The sequence below is a fragment of the Monodon monoceros genome, unplaced genomic scaffold (assembly GCF_005190385.1).
Source record: "Monodon monoceros isolate NGI ecotype Baffin Bay Population unplaced genomic scaffold, NGI_Narwhal_1 Super_Scaffold_11, whole genome shotgun sequence".
Taxonomy (NCBI): domain Eukaryota; kingdom Metazoa; phylum Chordata; class Mammalia; order Artiodactyla; family Monodontidae; genus Monodon; species Monodon monoceros.
The window spans coordinates 83712182-83736087 of NW_021703767.1; the positions used below are offsets into that span (position 1 = coordinate 83712182).

General features: G+C 41.2%; 1 protein-coding gene across 1 annotated transcript in view; it reads left to right on the top strand.

The window, feature by feature from the left end:
• Positions 1-23906, top strand: part of MCF2L2 (MCF.2 cell line derived transforming sequence-like 2) — a 194542-nt gene that overhangs the window by 83958 nt on the left and 86678 nt on the right. Inside the window, exons 12-13 of the mRNA XM_029214819.1 lie at positions 7509-7686; positions 12332-12423. Coding sequence (XP_029070652.1) covers positions 7509-7686; positions 12332-12423 — 270 coding nt within the window. The remainder of the gene's footprint in view (positions 1-7508; positions 7687-12331; positions 12424-23906) is intronic.

Sequence of the window (23906 nt, forward strand, 5' to 3'; positions counted from 1 at the left end):
TATGAAGCCACCGTTACCCTGATATTAAAACCAGACAAAGACACCACAAAAAAAGGAAATTACAGGCCAATATCTCTGATGAATATAGATGCAAAACTCCTCAACAAAATATTAGTGAACTGAATTCAACAATATATAAAAAGGATTATACACCATGATCAGGTGGGATTAATTCCAGGGATACAAGGATAGTTCCAGATCTGCAAATCAATCAGTGTGATAGCCACATTAACAAAAGGAAGGATAAAAATCACATGATCATCTCAATAGACACAGAAAAAGCATTTGACAAAATTCAACATCCATTCATGATAAAAATTCTCTTCAAATTTGGTATAGAGGGAACATATCTCAACATGTTAAAGGCTATTTTTGAGATTGGCCAAGATGGCAGATTAGAAAGATGCCGAGTTCACCTCCTCTCACGAGCACACAAAAATCAGAGCTATTTGTAGAACAACCATTGAATGAAAAAGACCAGAACCTACAAGAAATGATCTTGTACAACTAGGAGGAGCCACAACAAGATGGGTAGAAGGGGCAGACTCACAATATAATCAAGTCCTATACCCCCAGGTGGGTGACCCACAAGCTGGAGAATAATTATATTGCAGAGTTTCTCCCACAGTAAGGAGAGTTCTGAGCCCTACATCAGGCTCCTCAGCTCAGGGGTCCTGCACTGGGAAGAGGAACTCCCAGGGCATTTGGCTTTGAAGGTCAGCAGGGCTTAATTTAGGGAGTTTCACAGGACCGGGGGAAGTAACGACTTCATTCTTAAAGGGCACACACAAAATCCTACATGCTCTGGGACCCAGGGTGAAAGCAGTAATTTGATAGGAGCCTGGGCCAGACCCACCTGCTGGTCTTGGAGAGTCTCTGGAGAGGTGGAGGGCAGCTGCAGCTCACCCTGGGCACATAGATACTGGCTGCAACCATGCTTGGGAGTTCCTTCTACCACTGGACACTGTTGTGGGTGGGCACCATTGTGGTACCCTTCCTGTAGCTCATTAGCACCAAGACCTGACCCCACTCAAGAGCATGTAGGCTCCAGTGCTGGGACTGGCCAAGCAAACTGGGTGGGGACTCAGCCCCACCCAGGAGCAGACAGGCTACCTAAAGACTTCCTGAGCCCACAGCCACCTCTAGACATCCTCTAGACATGGCCTTGACTATCAGAGGGCCAAGGCCCAGCTCCCCCCACCGGGGGGCAGGCACCTGCCCTGCCCTCCAGGAAGTCTGCTCAACATCACCAACTATTAGAGAAATGCAAATCAAAACTACAGTGAGGTACCAGCTCACACCAGTCAGAATGGCCATCATCAAAAAGTCTACCAATAACATAATGCTGGAAAGGGTGTGGAGAAAAGGGAACCCTCCTACACTGTTGGTGGGAATGTAAGTTTGTACAGCCACTATGGAGAACAGTATGGAGGTTCCTCAGAAAACTAAAAATAGAACTACCATATGATTCAGCAATCCCACTCCTGGAAATATACCTGGACAGAACTCTAATTCAGAAAGATACATGCATTCCTATGTTCATAGCAGCACTATTCATAATAGCCAAAACATGGAAACAACCTAAATGTCCATGGACAGATGAATGGATAAAGATGTGGTACATATAGACAATGGAATACTACTCAGCCATAAAAAAGAATGGAATAATGCCATTTGCAGCAACATGGATGCGGCTAGAGATTATCATACTAAGTGAAGTAAGTCAGAAAGAGAAAGAGAAATATGATATTCTCTTATATGTGGAATCTAAAATATGGCACAAATGAACCTATCTACAAAACAGAAACAGACTCACAGACATAGAGAACAGACTTGTGGTTGCCAGGGAGGAGGGGGGAGGGAGAGAGATGGACTGGGAGTTTGGGGTTGTTAGATGCAAACTATTACATTTAGAATGGGTAAACAACAAGGGCCTACTGTATCGCACAGGGAACTATATTCAGTATCCTGGGATAAACCATAATGGAAAATAATATAAAAATGAATGTCTCTATGTGGATAACTGAGTCACTTTGCTGTACAGCAGAGATTGCCACAACATTGTAAATCAACTCTACTTCAATTTTTTTATGAAGGCATTCAAACTGAAGATAATGGAGATAATGGAACTTGTATACACTGTTGGTGGAAATGTAAATTGGTGCCACCACTGTGGAAAACAGTGTGGAGTTTCCTCAAAAAACTGCAAATAGAACTTCCATATGATCCAGCAATTCTACTCCTGGGTATATGCCCAAAGAAAATGAAAGCACTAATTTGAAAAGATACAATGCACACCAATGTTCATAACAGCGTTATTTATAATAGCCAAGATATGGAAGCAACCTAAGTGCCCATCAACAGATGAATGGATAAAGAAAATATATAACGCTGTGTATATATACAGTGTATATATATGTGATTGATATATATATACTTATATATATTCCACTATATATATATATATATATATATATATATATATATAGTGGAATATTACCCAGCCATTAAAAAGAATGAAATTCTGCCATTTGCAATAACGTGGATGGACCTAGAGTGCATTATGCTTAGTGAAATGTCAGACACAGAAAGACAGACATTCTGTGTTACCACTTGTATGTGGAATCTAAAAAATAAAACAAATGAAGGAATATAACAAAACAGAAACAGACTCACAGATATGAAGAACAAACAAGTGATTACCAGTAGGAGAAGGAAGGAGAGAGGGCAAGATAGGGGTAAAGGATTAAGAGGTACAAACTATTATGTATAAAATAAATAAGCTACAATGTTATATGTACAGCACAGGGAATATAGCCAATATTTTATAATTACTTTTAATAGAGTATAATCTATAAAAATACTGAATCACTCTGTTGTATACTTGAATATAATATTATAAATCAACTATACTTCAATTTTTTTAAAAAAAGATGATCCCAGAGCATCTTATAGTGCCAGAAAGTAAGGAACTGTGCAAAACAAAACAAAACAAACCACAATGATGGGACATAGGAGGCAATTGAAAGAGCTCCCTGTGACCAATGCTGGAACAATTTGAGCAACAAAATTCGTAAAGTAATATTGGATTACAACTCAAAGTATAAAATAGATATCATGAATCCATTGTGATATAAATACATGATGGAATAAATAAATAAATGGAGGAAAGGAAACTAATCTCCCATACAGAAGAATTCCAAATTATTTATGTAGATACTCTGGCATAACTCTCCACTCCTTAAGTGTGGGTTGCCCATAATGACTTTCTTCCAAAGAGTGCAGTATGGGAAGGAAGAAATAAAAGAGTGACTTTACAGTGGAGAAACCTAACAAATACTATCTCAGCCAGGTGATCATGGTCAACATCAAGAGTCTAAAGTCATATAGATAGTATGTACCCTTGATATGGTGTGATGAAAATGACACTTTATTTCTGTGGTCTTCCCCCCCAAAACCCCATAACTCCAGTCTAATTATGAGTAGCATCATATAAATCCCAACTGAGGGACATTCTACAAAATACCTGACCAATAATCCTCAAAACAGTCAAGTTCATCAAAAAGCAGGAAAAGTTGAGAAACTGTCACAGCCAAGAAGAGCCTAAGACGTCATGACAACTAAATGTAATGTGGTATCCTGGGAGTGGGGGAAGGTACATTAGGTAAAAACTAAGAAAATCTGGGGGCTTCCTGGTGGCGCAGTGGTTGAGAGTCCGCCTGCCGATGCAGGGGATGCGGGTTCGTGCCCCGGTCCGAGAAGATCCCACATGCCGCGGAGCGGCTGGGCCCGTGAGCCATGGCCGCTGAGCCTGCGCGTCTGGAGCCTGTGCTCCGCAACAGGAGAGGCCACAGCAGTGAGAGGTCCGCGTACCGCAAAAAAAAACCTAAGAAAATCTAAGCATAGATTTTATTTAATAATAATTTATTTTAATAATAAAAATAATGTATCAGTATTGGTTCATTAATTGTAACAAATGTACCATACTAACATAAGATGTTAATCATAGGGGAAATTGAGTGTGGTGTATATGGGAACTCTCTGTACTATTTTGCAATTTTTCTGTAAATCTAAAACTCTTCTAAAAAATAAAATTTGTATCTCAAGAACAGGTACTCTGTGTCTAAAAGATTGAGTCTGTTACATTTAAGACACAGTGATGATCAAAACGACATTAGCAGTTAAACTGTTGTTCTTATAGCAGCCACCCTGTCTCTGTCTGAGGCTCTTCAACGTGTTTTTTCCTAATACATTGCTGTTGTGCTATCCTCTTAGTGCTGCTGTTTTGATTTTTCTCCCTTATTCACTTTCACCGCCCAGTCCAGGGAATTAAACAATCTCAGTAGCAAACAGCAAAATTTGATTCTTCAAATATTCATTGGGTACCCAGTTTGCCCTTTATTCTGGGAATCAACAATGAAAGTCACAGTCCCTGTATCAAAGTGCTGGCAGTTTGGTGGAAGATAAACATGTCCCCAGTAAACGCTCCTTAGTCCAAGAGCAGATAGAATGGAAGGGAGTGTGAGGCACATAGAGGAGGCATTGGTCAGCTCAGCCGGGGGAGGCCAGGGTGTTCATAGGAGAGGATGCCTAAATTTGGTCTGGAAGACTAGGTAGGGGTTTTCAGGGAACACAAAGTGGAGGGAGGGGACCTCAGCAGAAGGAACAGAGGTGCAAAGGCAGAGAGGCTGGAAACGAGTATTAGGGAAACTGGCGCAGCTGGAGGCTGGAGTGTGAAGGGTGGGTACTGGCAGGTGGGAGACTGGAGGGAGACCAGGGTCAAGTCCTGAAGAGCTCAGAGCTCCCGAATGAGGAGTCCGGACTTTATCCTGATGCAGCGGAGAGCCCCTGCAGGGCTTTTAAACAGGGAAGTTATATGATCATATTTAATTTTTGAAAGATAATTCTGATTGTGGTATGGAGAATGGATTTACAAGTAAAAAGAGGAAAGAGGGGAATGCAATGGTTAATCTTGCACTACCTCCCCCTCATCTGAGTTTAGGAATTTAGGGTCTTTTCTGACTGCCTCATTATTTCCAGAGTTCACCCTGGGGTCTCAAGAGAAAGCTGCAAAAGGGCAAAGGTGATCCAAGTCCTGTCTAGCCCGAGTGGCGAGTCACTGGGCTCTAGCATGTGACACTGACCTCACACCAGGGCTGTCCCCCACACAACACCAATTTGACAATCATTCACTGAGTCAGATTTCTTGATCTTTGAGCAGCAATTAACACCCATGTCTCAGTTTCCTTAAGCTCATCACTGGACCAGAAGGGCAGAGTAGTAGTGTCTTATAACCATCCCCCCAGAAATATATCACCCTGACATAAGGGAATTTGGCTTTTTTGGGGACTTGGACTCATAGCTGTGTAATCAGAACCTTTAGTCCACAGCACAACTGAGCTTCCTGAGGCCAGAGGCACATTCTCTGAAGTGACCTTTTAGACACAGACTCTGAGTAGGGGTCAGCAAACTACAGCCCGTAGGCCAAAGCTGCTTGCTACCTATTTCTGTAAACCAAGTTTTATCAGAACACAGCTGCTGTCTTTCATTTATGTATTATCTATCATCTATGACTGCTTTTATGCTAAGATAGCCAAGTTCGACAGATTCGACAGAGACCAGATGGTCTGCAAAGCCTGAAATATTTACTATTTGATCCTTTACAGAAAAATTGCCAACCCCTGGTCTAGATCAACACTTTGCAATAGAAATATAATGCAGGACTTCCCTGGTGGCGCAGTGGTTAAGAATCCGCCTGCCAATGCAGGGGACACGGGTTCGAGCCCTGGTCCGGGAAGATCCCACATGCCGTGGAGCAACTAAGCCCATGCGCCACAACTACTGAGCCTGTGCTTTAGAGCCCACGAGCCTCAACTACTGAGCCTGCGTGCCACAACTACTGAAGCCTGCGCTCCTAGAGCCCATGCTCCACCACAAGAGAAGCCACCTCAATGAGAAGCCCACGCACCGCCAACGAAGAGTAGCCCCCTCTCGCCACAACTAGAGAAAGCCTGTGTGTAGCAACGAAGACCCAGCGCAGCCAAAAATAAATAAAGTAATTAATGAATTTAAAAAAAAATAATGCAAACCACACGCGTAATTTAACATTTTCTAGTAGCTGCATTTTAAAAAGTAAAAAACAAGTGAAATCAGTTTTTAATAATGTTTTCTTTAACCTTTGTGCAAAATATTATTTCAACATACAATCACTATTGTACAATTAATTGTATTTTAACGAGATATTTTATGTTCGTTTTTCAAATAAGTCTTCAAAATCCAGCATGTATTTAAACTGACAGAGCAGCTCGATTCAGACTAGCCGCATTCCAGGTGCTCAGTAGCCACATGTGGCCAGTGGATACTGTATGGACAGTGCAGGTCTGCACTCAGACCCTCCAAAGAGTGAGACCAGCCCCAGATTTTGGTGCAGAGGTCAGCCTCAGCCGGGCCTTAGGCTATAAGGAACAGTTGTTGCATAGTTAACACTCCAGTCCTAGGAATCTTTGCCCTTTCGTCAGAAGATGGCCCAGCATAGAAAAGACCTTACATTTTCCAGTTGCAAACTGTGGCAACCTCCTTCGGTGTGTGCTGAGCCTGTACTTTTGGAGTTCAGCATCCTCAGACCACCCTGCGTGGATTATGGTGGTTCAGCTTTTCTAATTTTGGGTCCCTTGTTTGGTGGTTAAAATCATCCACAAGGTGGATGTCAGACTCAGCATGACAAAGAGAAGGCTACCCACTTCCTTGACCCACCAGAGCTAGAGGGACGTCCTGCTGGAAGAAACATATTCAGCTGAATTCAGGCCTTGGGGAAACTCAGGTGAAACTGGTCTTGTTTCTTGTTCTCCTGAACCTCTCTCTGCCTTAGGGCATATAGTCAGTTATGAGAACATGTTTGAGTTTCATCTTTCCCCTGGTATTTCTTCAGTTTCTTTCTTTCCTACTTATATATAAAGAAGGGGTCTCACAGATTAAAATTTAAATGTGTATCCTTTTCATTACAGATATTTGTGTTTCCCTTGATCCTGCTTCAGAATTTAACCACCTTTTTCCCCCAGAATACTTACAGTCTTTTCTCTATTAGGGCCTTTATTCAGGGTACATTTCTTATTTTGAAATCCTCCTGTTTTATAAGTTGGCCTAATGCCGTTCATTCATGGCCTGTGGCATCCTTTTCTACCGTGAATGGATATGGCTTAGTGAACATTTACCCACTCAGCATATATTTACTGAGCACTCCTCAGTGCTAGGCAGTGTTTCAGGCACTGGAGATAGAATGGTGAAAAAGATACAACTCCTGCCAATCAAGTGGGAGGTACAGACTCTTAGAAGCACAATTCTGTACGAGGCGAGATGTGCAATGACCTGCATATAGATGCCCAGAGAAGAGTCACCTGAGGGAGGAGATAGGGAGGCAGGGCAGAGGGGAAGATGGGAGAAAGGGAATGCCTTATGTCCTCAGGCTCAGTGCAGAGTGACCGGCTCATGAACTGCTTTTGTTCCCACAGGCCAAAGCCCACAAAGTCCTGCAGAAGCTGGGTGATGTGCAGGAAATATTTCACAAGAGGCAAATGAGTCTGATGAAACTGGCAGCCAGACAGACTCGCCCAGTGCAACCCGTGGCCCCGCGTCCTGAGTTCTCCCCAAAATGGGTGTCACCAAAAATCTGCCAGCCCTCCACCTTGGGTAGGTTAATGGGGGAAAGAAGTTTTGTGGCTTTATGTTTCATCGATGCCCATGAGGGTTTAGATTATTGTTGCTTAAGATGCATAATGGTTACTGTTTTGACAGGTATTATGTAAGATATGGAATAGTACAGGCATTGAAGGCTTATAAATTTAGGTAAAACTGAGTGCCTGTATGCCAGGAAAAGCTCACAGTCTAGTAGAAGAATAATATAAATGCACAAATAACATTAGCATAAAATAAACTCCATTAAGGACCTTTAAAAGGCCCATAAGATTCTACTAGCAATGGAGGGGTAAAATTGGTTCTTTGAAAAAAAAAAGAAAAAAAAAGATGAGTCCTTACACCAATCCTACGTGGTCTTGATTACTATAGCTTACTGGTAAGCCTTGAGATCAGGTAGTGTAAGTCTTCCAACTTTGTACTTTTTCAAGATTATTTTGGCTATTTTAGGTCCCTTTTATTTCCATATAAATTTTACAGTCACCTATCAGTTTCTGCTGGGATGAATATATAGATCACTGAATGAATATATAGATCAATTTGGGGAGACCTTTTATCTCACCAATGTTGAGTCTTCCAATTCATGAATGTTATAACATTCCACTTATTTAGGTCTTCTTTAATTTCCCTCAACAATATAGTAGTTTTGAGTGTAAAGATCTTAGGCATTTCATGTTTTTAAAAAGCCCTATAATGAATTGAACTTACCATATATAACTATCAATAGGAATATATTTCCGTATAGAAATAGAGTCATATCATCTGTGAATAAGGACAGTTTTACTTCTGTTTCAATCTTTATGCTTTTTTTCCCCTTGCCTTATGATGATTGATGGCTGGGACTCTAGTACAATGTTGAATAGAAGTGGTAAGAGCAGACATCCATGTCTTTTCCCAATATGCAGGGAAAAAGTTTATTTTTCACCTTGAAGTACGATGTTAGCAGTAAGTTTTTCACAGATGCCTTTTATAAGATTGAGGAAGTTCCCTTCTATTCCAGTTTGCTAGTTTTATCACGAATGATTATTGCATTTTTCAGATGCTCTATTTGGTGCATATATTGTGATGATCATATTTTTTTCTCCTTTATTGGTTTATATGGTGGATTACAATTATTTCTTTTTAAATGTTAAAACAATCATGCATTCCTGGGTAAACACTCTTGGGTATGATATATGTGTCATTTGTTGCCTCATGTATTTTATTAAGCACATATTAATAATTATTATGTCTTCTAGATACACTGGCCCTTTTATAATTAGGAAATATCTGTCCTTCCCTTCTTATCTTTAGTAAAAGTCCTTGTCTTGAAGTCTATTTTGTCAGATATTAATAGAGCCATTCCAGCTTTCTTATGCTTGGTGTTTGCATGATACACTTTTTCCATTCTTCTATTTCTGTCTATTTTTAAAGTATATTTCTTGTAGACAGCTATAGTTGGGTCTTGCCTTTTAAAAACATGTTAACCTCTGCTTTCTAATTGGAGTGTTTAGTCGATTTTACATACTATGTAATTATTGATATAGTTGGATTTAGAGCTACTATTTTGTTATTTGTTGTCTATTTGTCTCATATGTTTTTTATTCTTCTGATCTCTTTTCCTGGCTTCTTTTGGGTTAGCCAGTTTTTTAGTATTCCATTTTAATTCCTCTACTGGCTTTTTAACATACATATATAACTTTTGCATTGTTTTTTCCCCAGGTGTTTCTTTTAGGGCTTACCATGTGCATCCTTAATTTCTCACAATCTACTTTGAGTTAATATTGTAGCACTTTATGTAAATACAGGAAATTTGCAAAAATATAGTTCCATGTGCCCTTCAATCATCCTCTGTGCTATTATCCTAAATATTACATCTACATATGTTACATACCCCAATATTGTGTTATAATTTTTGCTCTAAACAGTCATATATCTTTTAGAGAAATTGGGAGAAAGGAAGAAAAAAAGGAAAAAAAATTACGTATATAATTTTATATTTATAATTTTATATATATATAATTTTATCTTTACCATCCTGTTCACCATTTCTGGTGTTCTTTATTCCTTGTTGAATTACCGTCATGTGTCTTGTCTCTTCAGGCTGAAAACCTCCCTTTGGCATTTCTTGTTTTGCAGGTCTGCAACAAATTCTTTCAGTTTTTATTTATCTGAAAATTATGGGGTCTTTTGGTAACTCCCCATTTAGTACAGCTTACAGTCCCCTGTCTCCTACAACATATTAAACTTTTTAGAATTAAAAAGTTGATAACAGTTCAGTGAATTTCTTTCCTGAATTTTTCCATACACATGCACACACATGCACAGACACACTTATGCACACATACCACAGAAACACACACTCACACACAGAGAGACATCCTTCTTGGATGTTTGGAAACAGGGCTTGGTTCTCCTGACCTCCCATCTAGTGCTCTTTCCCAAAACTAAATTATGCTCTTTTCGATGACTTTTGCTTCCCTCATTATTATTATTTTTTTAATTTGAGTAAAATTGCTTTACGATGTTGTGTTAGTTTCTGCTGTACAATGAAGTGAATCAGCTGTATGTATACCTATATAAAGGACATACGTTTGTTACAGGTAAACAAAGCAGGAATGATAGATTGTTTCTCAGCTTTTTGAACACAAGATTTCATAGTAGGTAATGACCCTCCTAGGATCCACAGATCTTTGACATGTCTGAACAGGTATTGTTGACCTTGGTCAGGCAACTAGCTCATTTTGTATAACAATCCTGCACTTTTGTTTTGGAGATTAACCACCAAGTGTGCATTCTAGCTGATCGCTAACAGGATTTTCAAATACATTTGTCTGATTTTTAGCAACTGAGTCTGTGCCAAGATAGACTATTATATTTCACAGTGTAAGGAACATGGTCAGAGCTGCTTAGAGACGGGAGCTGGAATCTCAGCTCTGAATCTTGGTAGCCAGGTGTCTTGCGTACAACATTCAACCTCTCTGAAGTACATAAGGAACATGAAAAAATTCTTTTGTGGCTATAATAATAGCTAAAATATACTGAGTGCTTACCACGATCTAAACACTGTGCATACTAACTCATTAAGGCCTCAGAACAACCCCATACTGTAGGCTTTCTCATTATTCCCCATATACAGATGAAGAGGCTAAGGCTGTTTGATAACGTATGCTTCATGTGTGGAAGAGCAAAACTTGAGCGCTGGCAGCATGGCTCCCACGTCCCTGCCTTTAACTTCATCGCTGTACTTAGCGTTAAGGGAAGGTGCTTCTCAGTCATGGGTGTTGCCAATTAGTGTATGCATTTCCAGCTTCCCATTGTTATGCCTGGAATTACTCAGGTTACAGAGATCCTGTAGAGAATGAGGAGCCCAATGGATTGTCCATTGTTATAAAATAGCTTCAGTGGTCACATAACCTGGGGCAGCAAACAGTGCTTCACTACAGATTTCAACATAACATGTATGGGAAACCCACAGAAAGCCCAAGCTGCTTCCAGTTGTCTCACAGAACTTGAGGCTTGGGAGGGGCCCTCTGGAGGCAAGACAGTCAACCTCCAACAAGTCTACCACAGATAAGCATCAGGGTGCTATTGGTAGCATTAGCTGGATGACATTTGGGCCATAGGACCCAGAAATGCTCGTATCCTGTCCTGGATTAATCACAAGTATCCCATGAGTTTCCCAAAGAAACTGTATATACAAGGGTGGTGATGGTGACAAGAATTCAAGTTACCACTTACTTATTAGCCTTGTAGCCATCGCCCCCAGTGCAGCCCTCTGGTAAAGCTGGGTTAGAAGCTTCAAGCATAACCAGGGCTTCTCCTACCCAAATCCCAATCTTACTGCCAAATGGCCATGGAGCTTGAAGAAGGGTATCTCTCAGGTGTCTGAGAGCCCTGTGGGAAGGAGAGGAGGGAGGGTGAATGATTGAGAGGAGAGAGCAAGAGCAAGGCTGCCCAATTCCCTCTAGACTCAGCTGATTCTTCACACAGTCATCCTGTCCACCAAAAATACGTTTGCATCAGTTTGGGAATGCAACTGTTAGATCATCAGATTAGCAACGATTTCTGCCTAGGGCAGACATGGACATTCCCTTATATAATCACAGTGTGTTTAAATGGTAAGAGTTTAGTATTTTTCAAATTTTCTGTAATAATCACAAATTAATTACCTGTATAATGGAAAAAATACACTCAATAGAATGTGGTACCTAGAATTGAATCTTCTAATCCAAGAACATCAAGTACAATATTATACATTGCAGATGACTTAATGCTAAATATCAGGGCATTAAAAGAATCCAAGAAGTCTGGAATAGTTAAGGAAGATTTCATGAAGAAAGTGACTTTTTAGCTGGGCCTTAAAATTGGGAATGATGGGAACTATCATTTTTACCACATTACATTTACTGATTTGTTGTGGTTTGATGTTTCCTGTGGTGTTGAGTGTGACTTTTTTCTCTTTGAATCAAATGCCTGGGATCAAGGACTCTTTCTTTTCTGCATCTCTCCTTCACCTCCAATTTCATCTACTACCTTGGAAATCACTGTAGCAGCTCAATGAAGCTTTGTTAATCAACTGCATCAACATGGTCCAAGTTAGGCCGAGTGCTCTGAGTTATTTATAAGCCAAATTAATGGCAGGTTTTCTTTGTCTCTCTAGCTCCTCATCAGAAAACATCTGAGGAACGTTATGTGGACACGGATTTAAACTCTGTGGAAAAGGAAGATGATGAGACTAAATTTGAAGTCAAGGTATGATCACCTTTCCTTTACTGATAGAAATTTCTGACATGATGTAAGATTGCTGCCATAATTATCAATAAACCAATAAATTGTGTTTCCCTATTTCACACCTACCATCACCTCCAGAAGATGTGCCCATAAAGGCACATAGCACAGACTAGTGCTCCCAAGAGATGAGGTTTGTAGAATTTCATCCTTTCCTTTCTTCTTAATTGCAAATAGAAACCAAAAGCTCTTTGGTCATAATGTACATAATTGTTGGTAGATATTGTTTTATTGAAGGAAAAGTCATTTTATTCATTCCTATAATCTGACTTCATATTTAAAATTGGTAGAACAGTGTATGGTTTATATATAAAAAGAACACGACAGGGCTTCCCTGGTGGCACAGTGGTTAAGAATCCACCTGCCAATGCAGGGGACACGGGTTCAAGCCCTGGTCCGGGAAGATCCCACATGCCGTGGAGCAGCTAAGCCCATGCGCCACAACTACTGAGCCTGTGCTCTAGAGCCCACAAGCCACAACTACTGAAGCCCGCATGCCACAACTACTGAAGCCCGTGCACCTAGACCCTGTGCTCTGGAACAAGAGAAGCCACCACAATGAGAAGCCCACACACCACAACGAAGAGTAGCCCCCACTCGCTGCAACTAGAGAAAGCCTTTGTGCAGCAACAAAGACCGAACGCAGCCAAAAATAAATTTATCCAAAAAAAATGACAAAATTACATACAGCTACACACACACACACACACACACACACACACACACACGCATATATAGCTGGTGAACTCTGAATAAGCATTGTGGATTTTGCCAAAGTCATTTTCATGCTTTTGATACTATACTCTAGTTGTGTGAGATGTTAACGTTGAAGGAGGTTGGGGGAAGAGTACATGGGACTTCCCTGTACATTTCTTTGCAAACTCATGTGAATCTATATAATTATTTCAAAATAAAAGTGAAAAAAAAAGCACATAAGCTTTGGAATCTGGCAGACCTAGACTTAAGTGACATAAACTCTCTAAACCTCAGTTTCTCATCTGTAAAAACAGGAATAACAATAGCTACCTCCTGAAACTGTTTTGAGCATTAAGAGAAAATTTGAAAATGGCCAAGCACTATATAATCGTAAAGTAACATTATATTTAAAAACCCAAGCAAAATGAATTGTGAATATATGTTGCTGCACAGCCACCCCAGAAGGGGTCCCTTTCCTCTGCCTCACTAAAAAATTAAATATCTGGGGCTTCCCTGGTGGCACAGTGGTTGAGAGTCTGCCTGCCGATGCAGGGGTCACAGGTTCGTGCCCCGGTCCGGGAGGATGCCGCGGAGGGGCTGGGCCCATGAGCCATGGCCGCTGACCCTGCGCGTCCAGAGCCTGTGCTCCGCAACGGGAGAGGCCACAGCAGTGAGAGGCCCGCGTACTGCAAAAAAAAAAAAAAAAAAAAATTAAATATCTGGCTGACTGAATTGTTCTGAAACAGAAGCCAGTAGACCATGGGCTCAAATGGACTTCAGCAATAGTTCATATCCATCATCAATTCCCAATATGTCCAAATCTAGGCCCCCCACGGAGACTCCACTGACCATTAAGGAGTCAGGCAGAAAGCAAGTCTTAGGCTTTTCTTCCTGGAGGCAGAAACAATGTGGGAACTAGTTCCCAGCAGACTTTTCTTAGAGAGAGAAAGCTGCATTCTTCTGTCAGTTTGTTCAGTCATCCTTCTGTATTCTGGGCAGATAAGGACACTGTCATTGCTGTTTTGGAATCCCTCATGGTTGGAGTTATTGCATCACCATGTCTTCCAGAGTTAGGAAACAGTCTGCAATTTCATACAGTCTTGTAATTTTTTTTTTTTTTGGTAGTGTTTTTGTCTGGTTTTGGTATTAGGGTAATAGTGGCTTCATAGAATACCTTTGGGAGTGTTCCCTCCTCTTCAGCCTTTTGGAAAAGTTTGAGAAGGATCAGTATTAGTTCTTCTTTGTATGTTTGGTAGAATTCCCCAGTGAAGCCATCTGGTCCTGAACTTTTGTTTGTAGGGAGGTTTTTGTTTTGTTTTGTTTTGTTTTTTATTACAGATTCTATCTCACTTTTAGTGATCAGTCTGTTCAAATTATCTATTTCTTCTTGACTCAGTTTTGGTGGGCTGTATGTTTCTAGGAACTTGTCCATTTCTTCCAGGTTGTCCAGTTGGCATATAGTTGTTCATAGTATCATCCAGTCTTGATCAGTCATTTTTTTGAAATGGGCAAATGTAACTAAAATTCACCTGACTTGACATTCATGAAGTCTGTGAAATCATTAAGTAATATAAAAAGGATTTAATTCACCTTCAAAACTGAGCATCACTCAACCATTTTCTATATGCTGGTCTTCAAAGAATGTCATCTCTGAAGGTGAGGGCTGTGTCAAGTGCACCAGAGCCCAGATTTGGCACCTGAACGCATATGCCATTGCATTGACTCACAATGTGATTGGAACTCACTTCATATCTCTGTGACTTACTTTGCCCATCTTTAGACAACATATTTATGACCTGCACACTTCATAAAGATGTCATGGGAGTTGTAAGTATGTTAAGGTTCTCATATATAAGAATTAAAATTAGAGTAAATTATTTCAATAATTGTAAACAATACAATGAGTGCTATTGTTTTATTTGTTGTAAAAGAAAAAAAGGAAATATTGTCAATAAACATAAAGCACCTTTCCTCAGGGAAGACCTCAAAAGTATTTAAGGCCAAAAGTTTCCATAAGCTACATTCATTATTTACTCCTGTGTTACATACTTGTAAAAATAGACACTGCAGGAGCAGGGGTGGAGATAGAATCAGAGGCCAACAGGGTTGGAAAATGCTGAGTAGAATTCAAAAAGCCCTGACCACCAGATTTCTGGTTTCTTCCTTCTGCTGTGCTGTTTGTTTAACTCAGGCTCCAAGCCCATCCTGCTAAGATGCTCTCTCCCCCTGTGTTTAGGCAGATCACCAACAGCATAGGTACTGCTAAGCAGGCACGAGTACATGCTACCATCATCCTTCTGTGCTTGTGTTGCTTTTTCCCTTACTGTTGCCTTGTCTGGGTATTTAATGAGGGGCTTTTCCCCCAAGAACATATATATTAACAGTCAAGGGAGAAAAGGAAGCAGGGTAGGAACAAAGGCTGCCAAACTTCCTCATTTTGGAAAACAGTGGCTGGTCAGACTGCTGCTTCTAAAGCCCAGGGCTATGAGAAGAGTGAGCAGAATCCACAGTCGTGAAAAATATGAATAGGAAGAAAGGGGATTTGTGCACCAAATCCCCAAGTCCTGGACTTAGAAATCAGTTTAGGGTCAGTAAATGCAATTAGTGTTTTCCAAGGTGGGTAGTATTACCAGGGAAATCATTATTCCAAAATTTGTAAGAAAACTAGTAAGAAAAAAAGTAGGTTAGAAAAGAAGGTTTAGATTCATCTCTGCACGGTTCAAAAGAGGGACAAGGAGGTTGATTACCATCAAGAACAATCACTGCTGCTTGTGTTTTGTGGCCACTGTCCAAGACAGATGACCAGGATAAGTAGGAGAACGTGCATCTGACTCTCGGTGACCATTCTGACACCTTTTTGGCCTTAGGCCTGGAACTGAAAGATGAAATGAAGGCATAACCAGTCTGGGAGAGTGAATCATAACGTTGTGATAAATGCCCCTCCTTGCCCTCAAGAGTAAATGCTCACAGGGGGAAAAAAAAAAAAAAGCTATAAATCCAAACCATTCATGATTGCTGCTGGAGTCACCGATACTCACTACTGCAACTAAAATCATGATAAGGTCTTATCATCAGCAGAGAACTCATTCCCAAAAAGGGCGTTCCCTCTTCTCTGGCAGGAGAATCCTTGGTGTGCCAGTTCGCAGGAACTTGACAAGCTCAACTTGAGGAGGCGGCTGAGATTCTCGGGGCCATCTGGCAGCTGTGAGGGCTGCGCTTGGCTCACTGACACTGTCTGGGAAAGCCATGGTGGAGTCCTTCCCTGTGGCTCCTAGCAGTAGTGATGTGGCTACTTTCTGCCCTTCCCATCACCAGTTGGAAGCTGAAAGCATGACTCACCGGGGCTGCTTTCCCTGGGCTGCTCACGTCACGGCCTCTTTGGAGGTGGAAAGAAGCCAAAGGCTGATGAGGATTTCTTTTTCCTGCATGTCAGCCCTCAGGAAAAAGGAAGAGCTACTGGCTGTGAGCACCAACGAACAGTGTTCCTGGGCACCTATTAAAGTCGTTTACAATAGCGAGATCTTTTCATGCTTCTGAGCAAACAGGCTCCTTCGTAAAAATTTTTTTAAAACAAAAAAAGTCAAGGCAGGAAGAGAACAGAGAGGCGAGGGAAGGGTTGCTAACACTGACTGAGGGCTAGACATTGTGCTGGGTGCTGTGTGTACCTGATTTCATCTCAAGTCCTCAATAACTTGTGAGGAAGGTGATGTCTCCTTTGTTTTATCTGTGATGCTGTTGAGGCTCTGAGGAGCTAAGTGAGTTTCCCCAAGTCTAACACAACTAGTAAATGATCGAACTGGAATCTGAAATTAGCAGTTTACTTAATCTAGCAGTTTCCTAATCTATCTAATTTAACCTGTCTACCGGATTACTTACTTAATCTACCTAACTAGCAGTTTACTTAGCCTTTCATCCCCTAAATTTCCTCTTCTGCAAAATGGAGTTAAAGTAACCTCACAGGTGGCTGATTAAATGAGAAATATATGGAAAGCACCTAGCACGATGCCTGACATACAGAAGATTCTTAGTAATGTTAGTTTCCCATTTAATCCTGTGTTTACAGATAGAATGTTCTGTGTAAAAGAAGAGAAGAAGCTGAAGGAAGGTTGGATTCAGGTCTTAAATTCAATAGCTTTTTCTATTCTCGAATATGTATCTTTTTGCCAAATGATAAGAGCTCAGGGCCAAATTTAGTTTTTTGCTTTCTCACTCTTCTGAATCCCAAAATCTTTCATTTACTTTTCTGTTTCTCACCAAGAGAACTATGTGAGCCCTAAGCACATTTCACTGTTCACTTTCTGTGATGTTTAAAGTCTGGTCATTCTTCGAGATTCAAAGAATCCACCAAATCTTGATCTCCTCAGCCAAGCTCTCTGAACAATATCTAGAATGAAGATTCTCAAGGTTTCCTGTGTACTACAACCCTGAGAAGCTTATTCATAATGCAAATTTTCAGGCTCCACCCACAGAGACACTGATTCAGGAGGTCTGGGTTAGGGTCCAGGAACATGACTTTTTAAAAAAAAATTTTTTTTATTTATTTATTTTTGGCTGCGGTGGGTGTCCGTGGCTGCACGCGGGCTTTCTCTAGTTGCAGTGAGCGGGGCTACTCTTTGTTGCGGTGCGCGGGCTTCTCCTTGCAGCGGCTTCTCATGGCAGAGCTAGGCGCGCAGGTTTCAGTAGTTGTGGCTCGCTGGCTCCAGAGCACAGGCTTAGTAGTTGTGGCGCACAGGCTTCGTTGCTCTGCAGCATGTGGGCTTTTCCCGGACCAGGGCTCAAACCCGTGTCCCCTGCATTGGCAGGCAGATTCTTAACCACTGCGCCACCAGGGAAGCCCCAGAATATGACTTTTTAACTTATGCATTTGGTGACTAGAATGCAGGTGGTACAAGGGACTGCACTTTTGGTCACATTGGCCTAGAGGCTATATTCATAGGCAATTGGGATAAAGAAGAAATCATTAAGGTAGATATGGATCTCTTAGGCTAATACAGAGTCCAAAATGCAGGAGAGTGAGGATGTGACTAAATTATTGTATGAGAATGTATTTTTCACTGAGGGAACTACATGAGAAAAAAGAGAATAACAGTAAGACCACTGTTGGCTTTGCTCTCTCATCAATAAAAAAGGGACATGACTAAAATATTTGATGTATCCAATTTGGGTGGCTTATTCAGCTCAATTTAATATATATAAAAGCAATTGCTATGGGTCACATATGGGAAACAATTCTAACATGGGGCCTAAACTCAGGAAACTTACAAGTTTCATGGGGAAAACAACATATTTCCAATAATTTATAATATAAAGCAGAATGACCTACCTCTAGTAAAAGGAATATAATGTGTTAGAAGGCAGAAGAGGGAACAGTTCATAGCAAGTATGTCGGGGTGTTTTTTTTCCAAAGGAGGTGGCATTTGAACTTAATTTTTTTTTTTTTTTTGTCCGGTACACGGGCCTCTCATTGTTGTGGCCTCTCCCGTTGCGGAGCACAGGCTCTGGACGCGCAGGCTCAGCGGCCATGGCTCACGGGCCCAGCTGCTCCGTGGCATGTGGGATCTTCCCAGACCGGGGCACGAACCCATGTCCCCTGCATCGGCAGGCGGACTCTCAACCACTGTGCCACCAGGGAAGCCCTGAACTTAATTTTTTTTAAGAGTTTTTAAAAATTTTTATTTATTTTTCTTCATTTTTTTTGGCTTTGTTGGGTCTTAGTCGCGGCACGTGGGCTCTTCATTGCCACGCACAGGCTTCTCTCTAGTTGTGTCACACGGGCTCCAAGGCACATGGGCTCCAAGGCACGTGGGCTCTGTAGTTGTGGTGCACGGGCTCTCTCACTGAGGCACATGAGCTCAGTACTTGTGGCACGTGGGCTTAGTTGCCCCGTGGCATGTGGGATCTTAATTCCCCAACCAGGGATCGAACCCACATCCCCTGCACTGGAAGGCAGATTCCTTACCACTGGACTGCCAGGGACGTCCCTGAACTTAATTTTAAAGAATAAATACAACTTTGAAAGGTGGATAAGATAGAGAAGGGCATTCCTGGATGGGGAAGGATGTAAAGCCTCAGAAGTCTGAAGGGAGCATAGGCTATTCCAGGAATAGTCCAAGAAAGCTGGGAAGGTAGACCAAAGACAGGTTGCTGAAGGCTTTCGTTGAGGGTTGTTGCCAGCAAGAGCATTTGTGTATCAGTTTGACATTGGTACAGCAATGAAGAGTAAATTAGATGAAGGGAGGCAGGCTGACCAGCTGCCAGCAGTTGTCACAGTCCAGGTGAGACTTCAATGTTGAGAGCCTACTAATGGCAGTGGCAAAAAAGGAGATGGGCAGAGCTCATACCCATTAGTCCATGTGTTCTCCCCAGTGCCTGGAATGCTCTAGACTGTCAGAGAAAATTTGATGAATGAAGCAATAGATCAAGGCAGAGAAATAAGGGGATAGATTTAATAGGGAGGGAAAAGAAGATACTGAAAATACCTTCAAGGTTTCCATCTTGGAATCTTCATTGAATGAATTTGTTGCCCAGTATAGAGTACTCGGGGGAACAGTAGAAAGTGAGGACTTATGCAGGCTGAGTCCAGCATTTGTGGTCTCGTGGATCTATAACAGTAACCTACACACTCTCTTTCTGTTAGCTGGGCTATACTCCTCCCCACACCAGCAAGAGTCAACCAGTTGGCCTTGAGGTTATTTGGAAATTAACTAGGTTAGGGCACTTTTGCAAATCTAATAAAGCATTTTTCAAATTTGTGATTTTATTTATGAGTTAAGTTAGATTTACAGACATGTAAAAATTGTTACGTTAACATTTATGCATTAAAGTTAAAATCACATGAAATCAAACAGTCTGAGAAAATTCAGGATGTATGGACAACTTCTTTTCAATGTCCTTGGGTTACTTATTTCCTCCCCATTTTCTTGGTTTGGGAATGGGAGAAAGGTATCTTGTGACATGTTTCTCACTTTCTGATATTTTTAACAGAAATGCAGACTTGCGTATCATTGGTAAAACAACGTTGCAATGTTTGCAGTTTTTTAAGAAGACATTTCCCCCATAAACAAATACTATAAGTAATGTTTAGAGTATTAGTCCAGCCTATAAAAGCCAATTTAACCAGTAAGAACACTGAACTAATTACTAACAAGTCTAGCTGAGAAACTCAAGATCTTAGATAAAAGAGACCCTGGAAAAATTTTGTAAAGTTTCCATCTGGGACCCATTTCCTTATCTTTCCCTAGTCGTTTCCCCTTTCCACAAAGCTTCAGGACCAGTTACACCTGTCTCCTCAAGCCCTCCAAAGGGCTTCAGTCTATAAAATGTCCTAAAACCTTCCTCTTTCCTCGCCACCCCTCCCCTCCCTCTTGGAAGTCTCCTCCCAATGCAGCTAATCTGGACTAGAATTGGGAGAAATCTGAATGAGCTAGTTCACAGCAATGCAAGGCTGAGTGACTGACAGCCCCTTAACCCTCCTGCAAACACTTGCCATCTTTTAAAACGGACTGACTGCCCTATTATCTAAAGGAATCTTTAGGTAGTGGCTTCTTCAGGCAATGCCAGTGAAGTGTACGAAAAGATGTGCTGGAAAAAGGCCAACGAGAGGGAGCAAATAGGACAGACCAGCCGGGTAGGAATTCACTTGAAGGATAGATTCTCAAGGTGGTTCCTGTTCTTCAGATGTCCTTCCTATTCTCCACATCAGAACCCACTGAATCTCAAAAATCGAGGGGGCGGGGTTTCCCCTTTCCCGGCAATACCAGCAATGGAGAAGGGAGGCTACTCTTTCCCAAGGTTGATGTTTTTCACTCTGGGAAACAGAGTGTCTCTAAGGCCACCCTAGAGTGAAGCTGGAGGTGACTGCCCTTTGGAGAGGTTTCCTTTCCTTCCTGCTCTCCTCCTCTAAGCTGTGCCATTCTGTAATTATTCAGTGATTCTTACTTGTCATACCTCTTTTACTTTCTCAGGTTTTCATAATTAATTTGCAATCCCAGAAAAGAGTTAATAACCTTAAACGCTTCTTTCAATGATCACTCTTCATGCTTTAAATGAAGAGGGTGGTTCAGCTCCTTATCTGCCTTACCTTTTCTCTCTCAGAATTAGGTCTAGCAGCTTTCCTTTTTAAGAAATGTGATAATATAATAAATCATACTTTTACCTTAAATTACCAGATACTATCTCTTTAAAAGAGTTGGAGCTGAAATTGCTCTCCAAGCATTCCTAAAATCATAAAGGGAAATCACCTAACTTGAGGGAAAACTTTGATTCTGTTTCAAATGTTGCTCTCTCTCCTTTGGGGAAGAAAAAAAATGTTAATAATCAATTGAAAATTACCTCTTGATAATTTTTAAAATATAAGTTTAAAAAAGATTCTTCAGACAAATTGAAATAAATTTTTTTTACAAAAAAATTCCTTCAGGTTTGGCACTTCACCTGTTTTTTTTTCAAATTTTGAAAATATGTCTTTCTTCAAAATATGGGGAGACAAAACAGATTCTATGTTGCTGAGAAGATACAGGAAGTCATCATTAAAGGTGATCCTAGAAAACCTGCATGTGGGTTGGTGTCATTTTGAAACCAGAGAGAGGCTAGGGTGGAGTTGGGGGTCAGGGAGTGACGCTGGGCCTGGAGCAGCTGCCAGCCTGCCCGCCTTCACTGCCACCCTTTTTCTTCAGAATAAAAGGAACGTACAGGAGGAGGGAGTCTCCCACCTGATTGGCCTCCCAACAGAGTAGTTTATGGGTTGGTTCCCTTTTAAAGCAGTTGACTGAGAAAATCCCTTCTTTGGTGCCCTGGGGCATCCCCAAGTCAGGGTGACTGAAGGGAAACAGAATATGATTTCACAGAAACTTAGTGCTCTGCTTTAAAATCACCTTACTCTATAATTCACTGAGGCTCATAAGGAAACCCTAACAAAGAAATAAAGCAGCAATTGGTGGGTTGGTCTGCGGTCAGCTTTCTCAGTCCATTATTTGAATCAAAGGACCAATATTTGAAAAAAGCAGGCATTTATTTGAATATGCTCTCTTCCTCCTAGAACTTTCAGGAGCTTAATTTAAAATTTTCCCAAAAGTACTCTGGCTACAATTGAGCTTTCATCTCAAAATTGGAAGCAATAGCACTTACGTTGGCATTTTATATTATAAGCAGAGAAATGTTTCATAGCCAAATGAAACATCTCCCTCATTTTACACAGAAGGAAATGGTTGCCCGGGGAGATTAAGTGACAGCCAACATCTCCCAGCTAGTGAGAAATATGGGGTCCAGTAGCAACTATCCAGCAATTACTGAAGGTCAGCATGTTGAGTGCTTTCCATAATTACCTATTTTAATCCCCACACAGTAGATATTAAAGAGCCAACCATAAATGTCATTTATTCTTTTCTTTGTGCTAAGCATTTTAATACATTATCTCTAATTACCACAAAAACCTTCTGATGTAGATGTAATACCCCTATTTTACTGACAGAGAACTAGGGTGCTACCCAAGGCCACTTCTTTAAAAGTAAGCCAGGGGACTTCCCTGGTGGTGCAGTGGTTGAGAGTCCGCCTGCCGATGCAGGGGACACAGGTTCGTGCCCTGGTCCGGGAGGATCCCATATGCTGCGCGGAGCGGCTGGGCCCATGAGCCATGGCCGCTGAGCCTGCGCATCCGGAGCCTGTGCTCCGCAACGGGAGAGGCCACAACAGTGAGAGGCCCGCATACCACAAAAAAAAAAAAAAAAAAAAAAAAACGGAAGCCAGGGATTCCCACCCAGATTTACCTGTCACACCTCAGTTTGCGTTCTTTTCACTCTTTAAGAGGTTTTCAAATTACAGGTCACAATGGTGATAGTGAACTCAGTTTGGTGGGTTCACCAGCGTTTTAAAAAAATAAAATAAACAGAAGGGAATGGGATAGAATTTAAAAATAGAATGTATCCCATCACAAAATCACACAAACATTTTTCAGTTATACGTACATCTGCTGTATATTTTTTCCCCAACACCAACAAACAATTAATTCTGTACTGTCTACTTGGAGATAGCATCAGATGCCAAACATTGAGGGCTCAGCCTTATAAGACTGCTCCCATGCCCCTTCAGAGACCATCTGCAAACCCAGGTTGTCACCTGTGCTTCTGAGACACTGGCTGGCTGTAGGTGCTTCCTAATAGTTACCTCATTAACATAAACTCAAGTGTGGTTGAAAGGGGTTTGTTATAAATATCAAGACACTCTATCACAAGAAATTTAAAGGGTTTTAGGAGCTCTGTGCCAGAAACAGCATGAAGACCAAATATATATTTATTATAAATCACAGTATATGTGTATAAGTATTATTATGTAAACGTTTTTCCTGTGGGTTGTGGTCAGTCTTTAAAGCCACTGCACCAGAACTAATCCATCTAAACCTTAGCAAAACACTGGTATACAGTGCAGTTAACTGCCGGCTCTTATTAAAACAGTCCCCAGATCTGCTGTGGATCCTTCCCATACATTCTCAAAACCATGGGTGTTGTATTCCATCAAACTTGATTGACAGAGGACTCTCCCTCCACCCTGACACCAACTGTCTGACATGTGGCCACAAGAATATGGGTTGACATGACCAAGTCCATGCCTAAGCATTTCAGCAAGCCCATGAGGTCATCTCATGCATGACAAAGTCTATAAAGTAGAGGGACGTTATCAAAGTCTATAAATTAGAGGGACGTTATCATTCTGCATAAAATGATAAAGCCCATACCTGCACCTTAAGTGTATTTTTCCAT